Genomic DNA, 16,401 nt, shown 5'->3' on the forward strand with positions numbered 1-16,401 from the left:
TAAAACATTTATCATATACAACAATATAAAAAAATGACAACATGTTACAATGATTTATATTACATTTTTTCAGATTAAAGGATTGGATGATTTTAGATTTATTTCACATGATATAAATTCACAAAATGTGTCAAGTTGTCAACTTCCACTAATATGGATATAATTTATGCTATATTTTACAATTTCATTGAGTTTTATCTCCGGAAACGTCACATGACATCATCGAGAGCAAACCAATGGAAGTCGTTCTCGCGCATAAGCCCCGCCCTAAAAATGATCGAACATGGCTGGACTGTCACTGATCCGAAATCTGCAACAGATCAGATGCGAAAGGTGAGTGAACGCTTACTAGTCTTTCAGTTTTCAAGCCTTAACATAACGCTTGCTCTGTAGTAGTCTAGGCTGCATTTAATCGGAGAGCTGATGTTGTTGCCATCGACTTTTTCAGCGATAAAATAGTCATAAACTTAACTTACATACACAAATAGTTTTAAGTTTTGATGGCTGTTTTTGTAGATCTCTTCTAATTTGTTTTTGACGCTGCTTTGGTGCAATATCTGAAAAGACCTCGTTTGTTGACACGCGTCCAGGGGGTCAAAGTTCAGTGTTAGGGAGCTGAAGATGGCCCTGTTGAGCTCTCTCCTGACCCCGGGTCTCCGTGGGGCCCTTTACTACACCGGGACCAGGAGCTCATCCTCAGGAACCCTTCATATCAAAGAGCCACTCAACTTCTGGTGCGGTGGCCGAGTCAACATCAAAGATGTGAAAGCCAAATCCGAACCTGTATATGAGCCTGCAACGGGTAATGCTTTTACAAAACTTAATTTCTTAATTTAACCCCACTATAGCCATTGATCAATCAGAATTTGCCCTGTCACATGATCACAGTCACATCTGGCTATGACTGTGCATTGATTATTTTTCTATACAGCATGTTCTATGATTAAAAACATTGCCGTCTCTGATCCTGTCGTGTCTTGATGGATGTGTCCCAGGTCGTGTCCTTTGCCAGCTGCAAGCTTGTGGGGCCACAGAGGTTGATGCAGCCGTCAGGAGCGCCAGTGCTGCTTTCACAGTGTGGAGGAAACTGGCAGGCATGGAGAGAGCCAGAGTCATGCTGGAGGCGGCCAGACTCATTGAGGTAGTGCATTGATCCGACATCCTAAGGCATTACGTAATAATGCTGCTTTGAATCGAGAAGTGCTGAGTCTGATCTTTTCAGTTATTTCTGTTGTCGAGAATAGAAGAGAAGAGAGGAGATAGCTGAGATAGAGGTAGTCAACAATGGCAAGTCCATCACTGAAGCCCGGTTAGATGTGGACTCAGCCAGACTGTGCATTGAGTATTTTGCAGGACAAGCCACCGTCCTTTCAGGTTAGTTGGTTTGTTGTTGATCGTTCTCAGTTGAATGATTTCTGAAGGATCACGTGACACTGAAGAGTGGAGTAATGATGCTAAAAATTCAGCTCTATCACAGGAATAAATTACATTTTAAATTGAAATAATATTTCACAATATTACGTTTTTTACTGTATTTTTGATCAGCCTTGATGACCAAAAGTTCCAAAAACATGAAAAAACCTTAGTTATTCCAAACTTTTGACTGGTAATGTACATAGAATTAAAATGATAATTGTACCGATGGGTTACCGGCTATTCTTTCTCAGGTCAGCACGTTCAGCTAGCAGGAGGTTCATTTGCATACACGCGTCGGGAGCCGTTGGGTGTGTGTGTGGGAATAGGAGCCTGGAACTATCCCATCCAGATCGCAGCCTGGAAATCTGCCCCTGCCATCGCTTGTGGTATGTGTTATATAAGTGTGGCTTCGCAAACTTTCCATGGAATCACACATAATAATAATAATTTGTTGTTGATGTTATTATGGCCAATAGCTGGTAAATGTTAATTAAAATTCTATCCACCGGTTTCACAGACCAAGTCTAGTCCCAGACTAAAATGTTTGTTTGATCCGTACTAACTGAAAGCAACTTGCACTTGTTTTGTCTCAAGATGCACACCGGTAATGTTTTTTTCCTAAGGCACATTTATAAAAGCTACTTAAATGCCCTAATTGAACTAAGGTCTAATCCTGGCTTAATCTAAGCCCTGTCTGTGAAACCAGGCCTAGATGATTTTATAAAAAAAAAAAAAAAATAACAATTTTAAATGCTACAAGTGAATTTACATTTGATAAAGATTACATTTAACTTTTTTTCTAAAATATATTCTAAATGTTAAAGTTGTGGAAATGAGCATCCACGATTATTTATCCAATAATATCGGTAATATTGGCAGTTAACTGATATAGTACCAATATATTGTTAATTTCCTACTTGAAAACACTGTCAGTTTAGATAAAAGTGTCTACCAATTTAATAAATGTAAATAAATAAATGTAGTTCACAATCTTTCCTTATCTTATCTGGCATACACTCACCTAAAGGATTATTAGGAACACCTGTTCAATTTCTCATTAATGCAATTATCTAATCAACCAATCACATGGCAGTTGCTTCAATGCATTTAGGGGTGTGGTCCTGGTCAAGACAATCTCCTGAACTCCAAACTGAATGTCAGAATGGGAAAGAAAGGTGATTTAAGCAATTTTGAGCGTGGCATGGTTGTTGGTGCCAGACGGGCCGGTCTGAGTATTTCACAATCTGCTCAGTTACTGGGATTTTCACGCACAACCATTTCTAGGGTTTACAAAGAATGGTGTGAAAAGGGAAAAACATCCAGTATGCGGCAGTCCTGTGGGCGAAAATGCCTTGTTGATGCTAGAGGTCAGAGGAGAATGGGCCGACTGATTCAAGCTGATAGAAGAGCAACTTTGACTGAAATAACCACTCGTTACAACCGAGGTATGCAGCAAAGCATTTGTGAAGCCACAACACGCACAACCTTGAGGCGGATGGGCTACAACAGCAGAAGACCCCACCGGGTACCACTCATCTCCACTACAAATAGGAAAAAGAGGCTACAATTTGCACGAGCTCACCAAAATTGGACAGTTGAAGACTGGAAAAATGTTGCCTGGTCTGATGAGTCTCGATTTCTGTTGAGACATTCAGATGGTAGAGTCAGAATTTGGCGTAAACAGAATGAGAACATGGATCCATCATGCCTTGTTACCACTGTGCAGGCTGGTGGTGGTGGTGTAATGGTGTGGGGGATGTTTTCTTGGCACACTTTAGGCCCCTTAGTGCCAATTGGGCATCGTTTAAATGCCACGGCCTACCTGAGCATTGTTTCTGACCATGTCCATCCCTTTATGACCACCATTGACCCATCCTCTGATGGCTACTTCCAGCAGGATAATGCACCATGTCACAAAGCTCGAATCATTTCAAATTGGTTTCTTGAACATGACAATGAGTTCACTGTACTAAAATGGCCCCCAGTCACCAGATCTCAACCCAATAGAGCATCTTTGGGATGTGGTGGAACTGGAGCTTCGTGCCCTGGATGTGCATCCCACAAATCTCCATCAACTGCAAGATGCTATCCTATCAATATGGGCCAACATTTCTAAAGAATGCTTTCAGCACCTTGTTGAATCAATGCCACATAGAATTAAGGCAGTTCTGAAGGCGAAAGGGGGTCAAACATAGTATTAGTATGGTGTTCCTAATAATCCTTCAGGTGAGTGTATATCAGCTCTATTTGTACCTGGCCTTAGTTTAGACAAGCTGTTAAAGTCTGTTAAAGCTTGCCTAAAGTTGCAGCGTAACATCCAGAACTTTTCTTCCGCATTATTATGCACTTCCGAGTGAAACGGAGTGCAGGGACTTGGTTTTATCCATCAGTTGTTGATTGAATGTGAGCTTGCAGTTGAATGTAAGAAAGGATAAAATTATGGGAGACGTCGGACATGCATTACGAATGATGCCTGTCGTTCTACCCGAAAATCTAGTTATCTAGGTAAAATCTAGGCCAGTTTTTAAAAATGAAATATATGCATGAATTGTTCAAAATAATAATTAAGATGCATAGATAGGGCAGATGTCCATGTCATCCCGACTTCATCCTTTTAGGGGTTAGAGATTTGAGCAAACCCCTAAACTTGACTATTAAACTGTGGCACATAACATGTCCTGCCATGGATATGAAAGATACCTCAAAGCTGTTAAAGTTAACAACCTTATGATTTTTACCTGGTGGATTTTATAACCTAATCTCTGACCTTAATCCGCCGAGTCTCCGCTTTTATTCACGCTAGATATTAAAAAGTGAAAGGCTATTGAGCTGTATTAGTTTAATACCCTCTTCTTTCACTCTTGATCTGTGCCTGAAATGATTATCTTAACAGTCTGCTATCACGGTCCAATCGTAGGCAACTCCATGGTGTTCAAGCCGTCTCCGGTGACCCCCGCGACTGCAGTGCTGCTGGCTGAGATTTATTCCCAGGCCGGAGCTCCCGAGGGCCTGTTCAATGTGGTGCAGGGCGGAGAAGAGACGGGCTCTCTCCTGTGTCATCACCCGGATGTGGCTAAGATCTCCTTCACAGGAAGTGTGCCCACGGGAAAGAAAGTAAGAGGACTCCAGCGGTAATAATACAGTAGCTGACTGTCACAGAGGGTTAGTTCACTCAAAAACCAAAATTCTCTCATTCCAAACCCATAAGGCTTTGGTTAATCTTCCATTTTCATTTGTAAGTCCAGGTAACCAAAGTTACCAAAAACCACACTGCAGTTCTGTCGTCTGCTGAAATGCAAGAGCTCTTTATAGTGTCCTGGATTCTGATTGGCTGTCAGTGTTTTTAATTATTCATCTGCTGGGAAAAAATCATTTTGATTCCAACGACTGTTATGGTCTGGACTCTGTTCTTTTACATTTAGCGTCAAACTATAACTATAACCTTTATGACTTCTTGGATCTTGTAGGTTTTGGTGGCCCGGACTGTCAATGAAGAGACAGAAACCTCTCAGATTTCTTTCAAATATCAGTAACACTTTACAGAACAACATAGTTTAGTTCCAGCCCTGCCTCAACACACACACCTGCTGTTTTTAAAACTTGATTAGCTGGATTAGGTGTGTTTTAATTAGGGTTGAAGCTAAACTCTGCAGGGCTTGTGTGAGTTTGACAACCCTGCTTTACAGTAAGTAAAATAAAATAAAGTCTTCTGGGTTTGGAACGACATGAGAGTGAGTAAATGATGACAGAATTTTCATTTTTGGGTGAACTGCTCCTTTAAGCAATTGGTTATTGTGTCTGGTTTGATATAAGTTGTGTATGTTATATATGACGTTATACAGTCTATTGAGAAGTTTACTAATAGTAGTAGTAATGCACTTAAACCTGTGTTTAAATGCATGTTTTGTCCCAACAGATAATGGAAATGGCGTCCCGAGGGGTCAAACCAGTGACACTGGAGCTTGGAGGTAAATCTCCAGTGATCATCTTTGAGGACAGTGATCTAGAAAACGCTGTTAGAGGAGCACTCATGGCCAACTTCCTGTCTCAAGGCCAGGTACTGTATTGAAAGATCAAGTCAAAGTATGAACATACAGCGTTTTGCCATCTGTAAAATAGTTAGCCATGTCCAGCCAGTAATAAGCTCCTTCTCATCTACCTGTCACAGATGATCACAGTCAAGCTGATATAGACCAACTGCAATATTGCTTTAGACAATATTTATTTAAGCAATAAGCCCCTTGAAGCCGTGTTTTACAGTGGATTTAGAACAGTTCCGCGTCGTGCCTAACAACTCCCCTTAGCTGTTCTAAATCCACTGTAAAACACGGCTTCAAGGGGCTTATTGCTTTCATAAAACGGTTACTCCATAAAAATATTAATTTTAATAATATTTTTCTCATAAAATAAACACCAGCAACAAAAAATATAACGTTTTAACACATTTATTCCTCCTTTTTATTTAATCAAAAATACAGTAAAAACTGTAATATTGCGAAATATTATTTCAATTTAAAATAACTGTTTTCTATTGTAATATATTCTAAAATGTAATTTATTCATATGATCAAAACTGAATTTTCAGCATCATTACTCCAGTCTTCAGTGTCACATGATCCTTCAGAAATCATTTTAATATGATGATTTGATGCTCAAGAAACATTTATGATTATTATCAATGCTGAAAACAGTTGTGCTGTTTAATATTTTTGTGTAAACCAATAATGAATGTTTTTTTCTTCAAGATTCTTTAATGAATAGAAAGTAAAAATAAATGTTTTTTTTTAAGTCTCAAGTCTTACCACACATTTTTGAATGGTAGTGTACACCTCATACCTTTTTTTCCACGAATTTTATTTTTAGTATTTTTTATTTTTATTTTTTAGTAATTAAACAGTTTGGCTGCAGTTATTCAGTAATAATATTAGACTGGACACTAATAATAAAAACTTTTTTAAATATACCGTTTATGGTCAGCTATGCATCTATAAATACACTCTTCAAGATCTTCATAATCTTACAAACATGTATTACCCCATTCCTTAATATTTCCTCTTTTTTTTTGTTCTCCCCACGTGTAGGTGTGCAGTAATGGAACCAGAGTTTTTGTGCAAAGCTCAATTGTTCCTCAGTTCTTGAAAGAGGTGGTCAGGAGAACTAAAGCCATCCTGATAGGAGACCCTCTGTTGGAGGAAACTCGTATGGGAGCCCTGGTCAGCAAACCACACCTGGAGAGGGTGCTGGGATACGTGGACCAAGCCAAGAAAGAGGTGCAGCTGTATGTTTAGTAGAAAATATTCATTTAGTAGCATGATTGTAGTGTTTACTATATTATAGGGCTTAGTAAAGTAGTTTCTTTGTCTTGACAGGGAGCCAGAGTGCTCTGTGGAGGGGAGCCCTTCATCCCAACAGATCCTAAACTAAAAGATGGATACTACATGACGCCATGTGTGCTCGGTGAGTTAGAAACACGTTTGGCAGCTGATGTTTTGAGGTCATGTGTTTTGGAAACATTCGATGGTTTATTTTTCATTCTGTTCACTTCCTCAAATCAGTCCGTTCAGTGTGTTCATTCACGTCTTGTTTCCAGACGGCTGCACTGATGACATGACGTGTGTCAAGGAGGAAATCTTTGGGCCTGTGATGTCAGTACTGTCCTTCGACACTGAGGACGAGGTTCTTCGGAGAGCCAATGACAGCTCTCTGGGTCTGGCTGCAGGGGTCTTTACTAAGTAAGGTGTTAGTTTTATACACTACCGTTCAAACATTTGGGGTCGGTACGATTTTTATAAAAGTTCTCTCAACTCATCTGATTTGCATTTATTTGATCCAATATAGAGTAAAAAAAAAAATTCTATTGTAAAGGCCCACTGAAGTGCCTTGAAAGCCTGTGGCCTGCAGCGGTTCGTGACACTAACATGAAACCAGACTTCATTCGCCCCAATGGAAAGCATATTTACACCTGAATCGTTCCCTATCCCCTATATAGTGCACTATGAGCCAACATGTGTGAACAAGTGACTGGTTTCAGCCACAGCTTCAGCTTCTATTTATAATGTAGGGGGCGGGACTCTTTTGTTAGGCGGTAACAGTTTAGGACCCAAGAACCAGATGTTTGAATGTAGACCTGGAGTCAGAATTATAATAAATTGAAGAAAAGTTTTACTGAAGATAGTTTGCAGTTTCATCAGCAGAAGTTCAGCTTCAAGACTCACACAGGAGTTCGTAGGACGCCCCGCTTACAGTTACAAAGATCACAGCAGTTATACCCTTCACCAAGGTCTAAGCTACGTCCCTGCTTCAGGTTGCAGTTTCTGATTGGTTAAGAAATAGATAAACATAGTAATTTTCCACACATATACAGATAGACTGAAGTATATCTCCATAGATTAGGCAGCTGACACTCAGACCCTGAAGTTAGGCACGTCGTGACCTTCCAGGGCGCAGATTTGGGATGCTGGGCGCCAACATTTCCAGAACAACAACTCAGTCAATCCACAACAATGCCAGTGGTTCCTTAACCTGCAATCAAGAAGACTAACACACACACCGACACACAGCTTTTCCAAGGTTGGATTTGGCCAGGCTTTAACTATAAACAGGAGTCTCGTCTCAAAACATCAAGATAATGCGTTCTTTCTCTCAAGGAGAGGACACTTTAGTCTAACGCAGTATAGTAAAGCTTTAACAAAGAAATGGTCCCTTAAACTATAGACTTCAATGACCCCTTGAACGGTCATTGAACAGTGGGCCTTTACAATAGAAAACATTTTTTTACTCTATATTGGATCAAATAAATGCAAATCGGATGAGTTGAGAGAACTTTTTTAAAAATCGTACCGACCCCAAATGTTTGAACGGTCAATGACCATTGCTGTCAGAGTACCCTAAAAAAACAGATGAATGTATTGACACGTTAAAGACATTTCTCAACAAAACAACATCTTTCCATATTTAATTTCTGGAAGCCGGGCTAAATGAGCAAGCACTGTTACTGCATTCACTTATCAAATACAGACATTAAAGAATACATGAAAAGAACATTTCAGTCTTCACACTGGTAACTTCTATAACAAAATATAATCTCATAAGTCTAGAAAAGTCATTCAATAATGTGATGTTTTGAAGGAAAAAATATTGATTAATACCTTGATTATAATCACTCATCACATATACATTGAAGCAGCAGTTTATCCAAAATTCACACCCTTCACTTTAGATTCTAGAGACACAGAAAATCTGATGAGAAGCTGAAGTGCAGAGTGATGTCAAAAAAATCATTGATCCATACTGGCGGAAATGAGAGACTGTTTTGAATGCTTATATCTTCTAAATGCGGATTTTATCATTGTTTTTGCGCACACTAGCTTATAGATAACAGAAAGGCAAACATATTCATACTAAAAGCCAAAATATAGACTTATATAGACCATATATATATATATATATATATATATATATATATATATATATATATATATATATATATATATATATATATAAGACTTTAATATCTATATTTTAATGTAATTTATTCCTGTGATGGAAAAGCTGAATTTTCAGCATCATTACTCCAGTCTTCAGTGTCACATGATCCTTCAGAAATCATGCTAATATGATGATGTGATGCTCAAGAAACGTGTCTTATATTATCAATGTTGAAAATAGTAGTGCTGCTTAATATTTTTGTGGAAACCGTGATACATTCTTTTCAGGATTCTTTTATGAATAGAAAGTTCAAATGAAAAGCGTTTATTTGAAATAGAAATCTTTTGTAACGTTATAAATGTCTTTACTGTTGCATTTGATCAATTTTATGTGTCTTTACTGAATAAGTATTAATTTCTTTCTAAAATATTTTCACAAACTCCAAACTTTTGAACGGTGGTATTTGTGATGGGTTGATGTTTCAAAGCTAGACTGGGGCTTTCCCGTTTGCTCATATGTTCTTTTCCTGTCTGTCTGTTTCTGACACGCTAGAGATATTAAGAGAGCACATCGAGTTATAGAAAACCTGCAGGCTGGATCTTGCTTCATCAATAACTACAATATCACACCAGTGGAGGTGCCATTTGGAGGATACAAGGCCTCAGGTCGGGTGACAATAGGAGTTACAAAACATTTTTTGTTTGTGTGTGTGTGTGTTGGCTCTATAACACTAAATACTCTCAAATTAAACTCAACCTTCTATCTCTGATTTCAGGTATTGGAAGAGAAAATGGTCAGGTGACCATTGAATTTTATTCTCAGTTGAAGACTGTGGTGGTGGAGATGGGTGATGTGGATAGTCTCTTTTAAACACGTATTCTGGTCCAAGATTAATGATTGGATCCTACTGGAAGATCTCAATGTGGCATTACCCACGTAGCCTAAAGACATGCACAGTTACTGAAATGTATTAATGTTCACCACTAATGGACCATGTTTAGCCTGCCAACATAATTTCTATCAAGTAACGGCAGCTGTCTGTGAATATTTCACAATCAAGTGCCTGCACTGTAGGATGGTACAATTCTTAATGAACATAAGAGAGTGTAAACTGCATTTATTTGAAAGAAACTGTCATTATATTTGATTGTTAAATAGCTATAATGTAATATTTTGGATATACATGTGTATCAGATCTTACCCATGCAGTGAATGTCAAGTCAACTTCGCTCAAGGAAACACTATGCAAATATGGTCATATTTTTTAAATGAATGACAAAATGCGGTAAATAATTGTAATAAAGGAGCTGGTGTATTAAGATGGTAGTCTGAAGTATTGTTTATTTTATGTGCGCATACTCTTGTACATACAGCTGATGTGTCATTCATTCAACAATGTTTTCTACATTCAGCGAATAAATATCTCAGTCCTTCTTCATCAACACCAAACAGGAAGTCATCTCATTATAAATTAGAAATAAATAATAAATTATCTTAGAATTTGAGAATGAATTCTCTAGAACTAATTACTTAGTCAAACACTTTTTAAACTTCTACCTGGTACAAAGCCATTTTTACTATATTTGAATCAAAAATATTGGCAAAAAAAAAAAAACCTTTAAAAACATGTTTGTCTGATGTGACCTTGTTATGGGTTTTAAAAGCATCTCTTCTTTTTCCTCCTGGGAAGTTTGCTTCTCACACATTTCCTCTGTGAAAAATATATAATGAAAAGGCATCAAAATGTGTTTTTAATAAACAAAAAAACACTTTATCACCATATAAATCATAAAGTGCTTACCTTTGCTATAGCTTTTCTGGGCTGTTTAAACTGTGCAAGAGATTCTGCAAAAGGTCAAGACATTCAGCAAACACTCTCCAAAGCAGGCCAGACCTTCTGAACACAGTTTTAGATACTTACCATTATCAGATGGCGGGTCCTGGTCAGAGTTTCTGGCCATCTGTCACAAGAGAAATGTTTCAGAATCCAGTCTGGTGAACACATATCAAAGCTTATCCTGTACATTAAGATCCATCTGCTTTGTACCGTTTCTACAGCTCTGATTTGAGAGAGAGAGGGTGTCTCGATCTCCGGCTCGTTCTCGCTCAACTGGCCCCCGTCCTGTAGCTTCCCAAGTCGGCTCTGCGCTGCCGTCACACGCAGCTTCATGGTGTGGAAGCGAGACTGCAGATCGCCCACTCTGAAGTGCACTGCCTTTCCCTCGAACCACAGACTGTCATTTACACCTGCCTTGAATCCTGGTGGCTCGTATTCAGGTGGAGTGACTCAAGTTGCAAGGAGACAAAAGCATTGATTTTTCACTAAGCACGTTCATTTGATCCCAAAAAACACAATATTTGTCATGAATCAACAGTTCTTGTCCACTTCACCCTCCATACTGCAGAAGGATATATAGTACCATCATCATAGTAGTAGAGTTTCATAGTGAGGTAAACGGCAGTGGGCAGAGCTTCTAGATTCTGCATGAGGAGGAACAGCTTCCTGATCAGGAGCGTTGAAGCTTTCCTAGTGTCCTCTAAGGTCACGCTCATGGTCCCAGTCACATTACTGAAATGAAGAAAAGAGGTGAGGACTAGTGTGTGTGAAGTGAATGGACATTTCAATAGATGTGTTTTTTGTTGTTGTTGTTTTTTTTACATTAATTTATACTATGTCCAAAACTATATCCACTACTGTTCAAACGTTTGGGGTCAGTAAGATTTTTAATGTTTTTGAAGTTTCTTAAGCTCACTAAGGCTGCATTTATTTGAAATACAGTATCAGAAATACAACTTCAAATTTAATTTATTCCTGTGATGATAAAGCTAAATTTTCAGCACTATTACTCCCGTCTTGATCCTTCAGAAATCATCCTAATGTGCTGATTTGATGCTCAAGAAACATTTATTATTGTTATCAATGTTGAAAAGAGTTGTGCTGCTTAATATTTTCATGGAAACTGATATTTTTTTTCAGGATTCCCTGAAAAGAACATTCAAAAGAACAGCATTTATTTGAAAAATAACAATTTTTTTAACATTATAAATGATTTTACTGTCACTTTTGATCAATTTAATGCATGAATAAAAATATACATTTATTTAAAAGAAAATCTTACAAACCTCAAACTTTTGAACGGTAGTGTACAGAGTGATTGTTATCTAGTCATCAACTGAGGACATACAGGAAATGCAAACTCCAAAAAAATGTGGTTTTACAGATAGAGCAATGTACAATACTACACCTCAGGATGTCCATCTGTGGTCCACACTCTGAGTATCTGAACTTAAACTGATAGGACTCAATGACGTGCTGAGAACACAGACGCATGCAAGAGACAAAACAGCAGGTTTGGAAAAGTCATATTAATGGTGTCCACATTTTTATTTTTATTGTTTCAAAATGTATAGCACTTGGAAAAATTGAAAAATTGTGTGTAATGCAGTAATTAACACATTTGCTAAATTCGCTATTTTATTCCACTAAAGATGTAAATTATGAGATTAATTGCATCGCAATCATTTTATTCCACTGACAGTGGAATTAAAACACAAAGTTTTGAAAACGGGTTTCAAAGTACAATTTTGAAAACGATACGGTCATCATAACATGAATTTGTGAAAAATGGTGACGTCATGCGCATGAGTATTACATGTTCAGTCTATAGGTGCGTAGTGTTTCAACTACTAGCCTGGCAGCAGAATACAGTGTTTTGACAACGTTGTCGTTTCTACATAAAGAAACGTGAAGGAAAAACTTTCCAGTTTTAGTACATCGTTGTCGTGTAAACGTACCCTAAGGACACTCTCTTTCTATTAGTTAGCATGGTTTCTGATTATGTTCACCTGTGTCTTGTTTGTGCATCTCTCTTGTGTCTATATTCCTCTGCTTGGTCTCTTTAAATAAATATACAGCTTGGGTTTTAGATCCATACCTCAACTTATACTCCAGTGCTCCACAAATCTCAAATTATTTCTCTCCAACTTTATGCGTTTAACAATATTCTAATGCAGATTTTAAAAAAGGGGTACATTTAAACGTACAATATGGAATTTTTCGCCACTAGGGGTCGCTAACCTCTTTACAATAACAAAGGCGTAGTTTGATGACGCAACATTTGCTAAGAATTATGGATCTTGTCGTCAACGTCAAGCCGGCCGATCTAATAATGTTTATGGATGACTGAATACATCGATGCTTTTATCATGACTGTGATATGAAGCAGTTCAGGATTGCTAAGAGACAGCAATCAGCTCCACACACGCTGCGAGTCCCGCGGATATAAAAGGAATATGGACATTTCATTCTACCGAACTACACGCAGAATTACTACTCACAGGTCAGTTTATTAGACAAATTAAACTTGTGAGGTAACGCAGCGCTGTTTCACTTGGTCTAACATTACACTAGCACACTAAACTGCATTTGAATGTGTTGAAAAGTATGTGTTAGTTTGTCTGTATGAGACTAGCAGTAAGCTAGATCAACATTGGAATAACATACAGATCATATTCTAACATTTTATCATTGTTGAACTATATAACATTGATCAGTTTTATGTAAATGTGCTCACCTGTTTAATAAGTACATGTAGGAGCGGTCGAAGTCTCGGACGTGGAGCTCTCGTTTATATACTGTCTATGGGAGCTCTCGGCATCTCGAAAACACCGCGCTGATATTGATTCTCATTTTAGTTCTCCTTTTTTATCCAAAGTCTGCTTGCTATGGTCCGTAATGTTTGAACGAAACAACAACAGCATGCAAATAGACATTGCGAACTCCACAGTTGTCTGCGTCTGTCGCTTTGGTTAATCAGAGGGCTCTGCTCATAGCTCTGGTTACCATGGCAGTACGAGCAGAAACCATAGGCGGAAACCAGGGACAACGTGGATATGACGCCATTGACTGTGACAAAACGGAAATAAAGAAACGTGCCGTGTCTAAAAATTAAATAAAAATTTCTCCTGGTTTGAAAGTTGTTGGAAACAGTCGGGATAATGTAAGTACACAACTAAAAAATATATATAACGTAGATATAGTGATTTTTGCTAATTTTAAAGCAAAAAAGTTACATATTGTGCCTTTAAAAGTCAATTTAAATAGAAAATAAATGAAGTTCTGTAGTATAATAAAATATCAAAGCCAATTATTTGATTTTGGAATTCCACTTACACAGTACCTCACACAGTATAAATAGTCTTGGACATGAAAGTATATTTGGGGGTCCTGAAAAAAATAAAAATAAATAAACCTTATCTAAAAACTCCATGGAAGACTGAAACTTGGAACTTACATTACTGTCATCTGGGCTTGTGTGTACCTGTGTATAAAAAAAAACAGTGAATTTATATGTTTATTTCTTTTTAAAAAATTATATAAATAAAAACACACATTTACTTATGCATACTGACCCCAATGACCACCATTTGAAGCTGCAAAAAATAAAGTAAATTAATACAGTGACAAAAATAATATAAAGATAGATTTCTACCGAAATATGGTACTTTTGACTTACATATCTCTTCTCCAAGGCATCAAAACATCCCATCAGCCTTGGAGGACAGAAGTATGGTTATGATCACTTGTCATAGCAGCTTAGCATTTTTTACACTTCAGTGAATCATTACAAATATATTTCCACATATACATTAAAATAAACAAACATGGCAATTTACTGTACAAATTCATCATATGCAGCATATTACCATTTGACGAGTTTGCGGGCTCCAGGGCAAGAACAATCCTTTTTAAGGACTTTGATACACAAATCTGAAGAACAACATTCATCAGTGAACAAACTTGTATGAGATACTTCAAATGTTCGGCCATTAATAAACCAGTGTGTATATTTATACCTTCCAGGTATCTTGATCTGTAGGAGTCCTCTGGAAATATCCCACGCAGATAGGTGATGGAGGAGACAGCTATAACCACCATACGCTTGACAAACACCAGTGACTGAGTCTCAGTATCCAGAGCCTGATGAAATACACTGGTTCAGTTCAATTCACATTAACACAGCTTTACAAAGAAAAGTGCCTTGAAGTTTATATCCACAAATGTTCGCAAATGACACAGAATGGCAAATGCTTTGTCATCTAATAAAATTATAGTTTGGGACCTTTTTAAGCATAGATGTGAAAATGCAGTATTAAAACTTAAATAGTTAGCTTTGGAATACAGAACTCTTTTTTTAAAGAAGACACTGCTGAAGTAAAACAACTTCGAAAAATGTAAGTGTTAAAAATGTTTTTTGAAGTTTAAGTTTACTGTACAGCAAATGTACTGTATTAAACATTTTTTAATTTTATACTAAATATATATTTTACAAAAGAATATCTAATTTGACTCTAAAATTGATAGAAAATTAAAGTCATATCATATGTATAACCAAGTTATGTACCAAATTTGAAATTGATACCACAAAAAGGTTCCTGTGAGATTGTGTTTAGGTGCTATACCAAAAATAGCCACGGGGTGACACCCACATTCCATTGAAATTATTTTGATGCATAATTTTACTGTCACAAAACAAACATGGAACCTTGAGAGACCCATACCTTTCCAACTATATGTTTTGTCAAGCTTAGAAAAATATTTGATTATAAAATAGTGCAGTAGCCTAAATTTTGTCAAATTTAAAAAAACACAATGTCTAATTTCAAAACGTTTTTCACAGTTTGAATTCTGAGTGTTTAAGATTTCGATTAATGATTTTTATGATGATATAGATATATTTATCTCTGCCCTTTATTTATGGAGACATTGGGAATTCTGTTCCATCCAACCAGTGCTGCATTACAACAATAATTCAGTCAAGTTATGAATGCAGGAACCTTTCTGCATCTTTAATAGATTAGAATATTCTGTAGTGAGATTTCTGAAGGAAAATAATGTTGTTCTCGTTGGAAATATGACTATCATGACAGTTCCTTGTCAAACATGACTATGATAAACTGTGAGAACTGAGAACAAAAGTCAAATATATACTGAACTTATTGGTCTTTATGTACTCTACAGAAATATGAATGACAACGGCAGTGCAGACAAACTGTGAAACAAGGACTGAAGTTAAATAAAAGGTCTTAAAGCATTACAACTCAAATATTACAATAATATTTTGTTAGCTTAGCAATATTTGATATATACCACGGTATTGACATGCTATTTATTACAGAAATGACCGTTTAGTCTAACGTTATTAGTAGTCCATGTTACCTCAGGAAGTGTTTACAGTAAAACTGTGGTAACGTTAACTGCATTTGCGACCACTGTCATTGATAATCACAACAATAATAAAATAAAGAAATTATTATTCTGACAGCTACTTATAATGAATGAAGCAGACCGCAAATTAATATACTATGATGTTACAGTTGTAACACAACGGAAACCACTTTTAAAGTTGAATTGATCTCATTTGAAAGCATGGAATATTTTGTAAAGGTATATTTTATTTATGTTCACACTTTAAATGTCATTGATTTATTATCTCACCTCAGCAATCACCTGTTTTTCTTGAGTCAGTTTCTTCTGTGTGGTTGTCATGTTTGCGC

At 37.1% G+C, this 16,401-nt stretch overlaps 2 protein-coding genes across 3 annotated transcripts; one reads left to right on the top strand and one right to left on the bottom strand.

Moving 5' to 3' along the window:
- Nucleotides 1-253: 253 nt before the first annotated feature.
- On the top strand, nt 254-10,290 carry aldh9a1b (aldehyde dehydrogenase 9 family, member A1b). Of its 2 annotated transcripts, none has more exons than XM_081374564.1 (12): nt 254-333; nt 591-802; nt 996-1,141; nt 1,245-1,374; nt 1,668-1,802; nt 4,334-4,530; nt 5,333-5,473; nt 6,498-6,686; nt 6,786-6,873; nt 7,007-7,148; nt 9,397-9,509; nt 9,620-10,290. In XM_081374564.1, exons 1-12 carry the CDS (start codon nt 284-286, stop codon nt 9,712-9,714), a joined length of 1,638 nt encoding a protein of 545 aa, XP_081230690.1. In that variant the 5' UTR covers nt 254-283; the 3' UTR covers nt 9,715-10,290. The 2 variants fall into 2 exon arrangements, with proteins under 2 accessions (XP_081230690.1, XP_081230691.1); XM_081374565.1 differs by having other exon boundaries at nt 265-333; nt 566-802.
- On the bottom strand, nt 10,162-16,393 carry zte38 (zebrafish testis-expressed 38; the record flags this gene model as incomplete). Its single annotated transcript, XM_081373800.1, has 11 exons — nt 10,162-10,555; nt 10,646-10,689; nt 10,766-10,805; nt 10,892-11,130; nt 11,265-11,413; nt 12,090-12,157; nt 14,139-14,165; nt 14,337-14,397; nt 14,551-14,614; nt 14,701-14,824; nt 16,343-16,393. 11 exons carry the CDS (start codon nt 16,391-16,393, stop codon nt 10,502-10,504), a joined length of 921 nt encoding a protein of 306 aa, XP_081229926.1. The 3' UTR covers nt 10,162-10,501.
- Nucleotides 16,394-16,401: the final 8 nt, after the last annotated feature.

Source organism: Scardinius erythrophthalmus, assembly GCF_964197995.2.
Source record: "Scardinius erythrophthalmus genome assembly, chromosome: 9".
In the NCBI taxonomy this organism is placed as follows: Eukaryota; Metazoa; Chordata; class Actinopteri; order Cypriniformes; family Leuciscidae; genus Scardinius; species Scardinius erythrophthalmus.

What these genes read in the sequence shown, in the direction of transcription:
- aldh9a1b (XM_081374564.1), top strand. Translation starts at nt 284, where the DNA reads ATGGCTGGACTGTCACTGATCCGAAATCTGCAACAGATCAGATGCGAA. An exon ending in ACTTCCTGTCTCAAGGCCAG is followed by an intron (nt 5,474 to 6,497) that starts GTACTGTATTGA and finishes CCCCACGTGTAG; the next exon opens with GTGTGCAGTAATGGAACCAG. An exon ending in TGGACCAAGCCAAGAAAGAG is followed by an intron (nt 6,687 to 6,785) that starts GTGCAGCTGTAT and finishes TTGTCTTGACAG; the next exon opens with GGAGCCAGAGTGCTCTGTGG.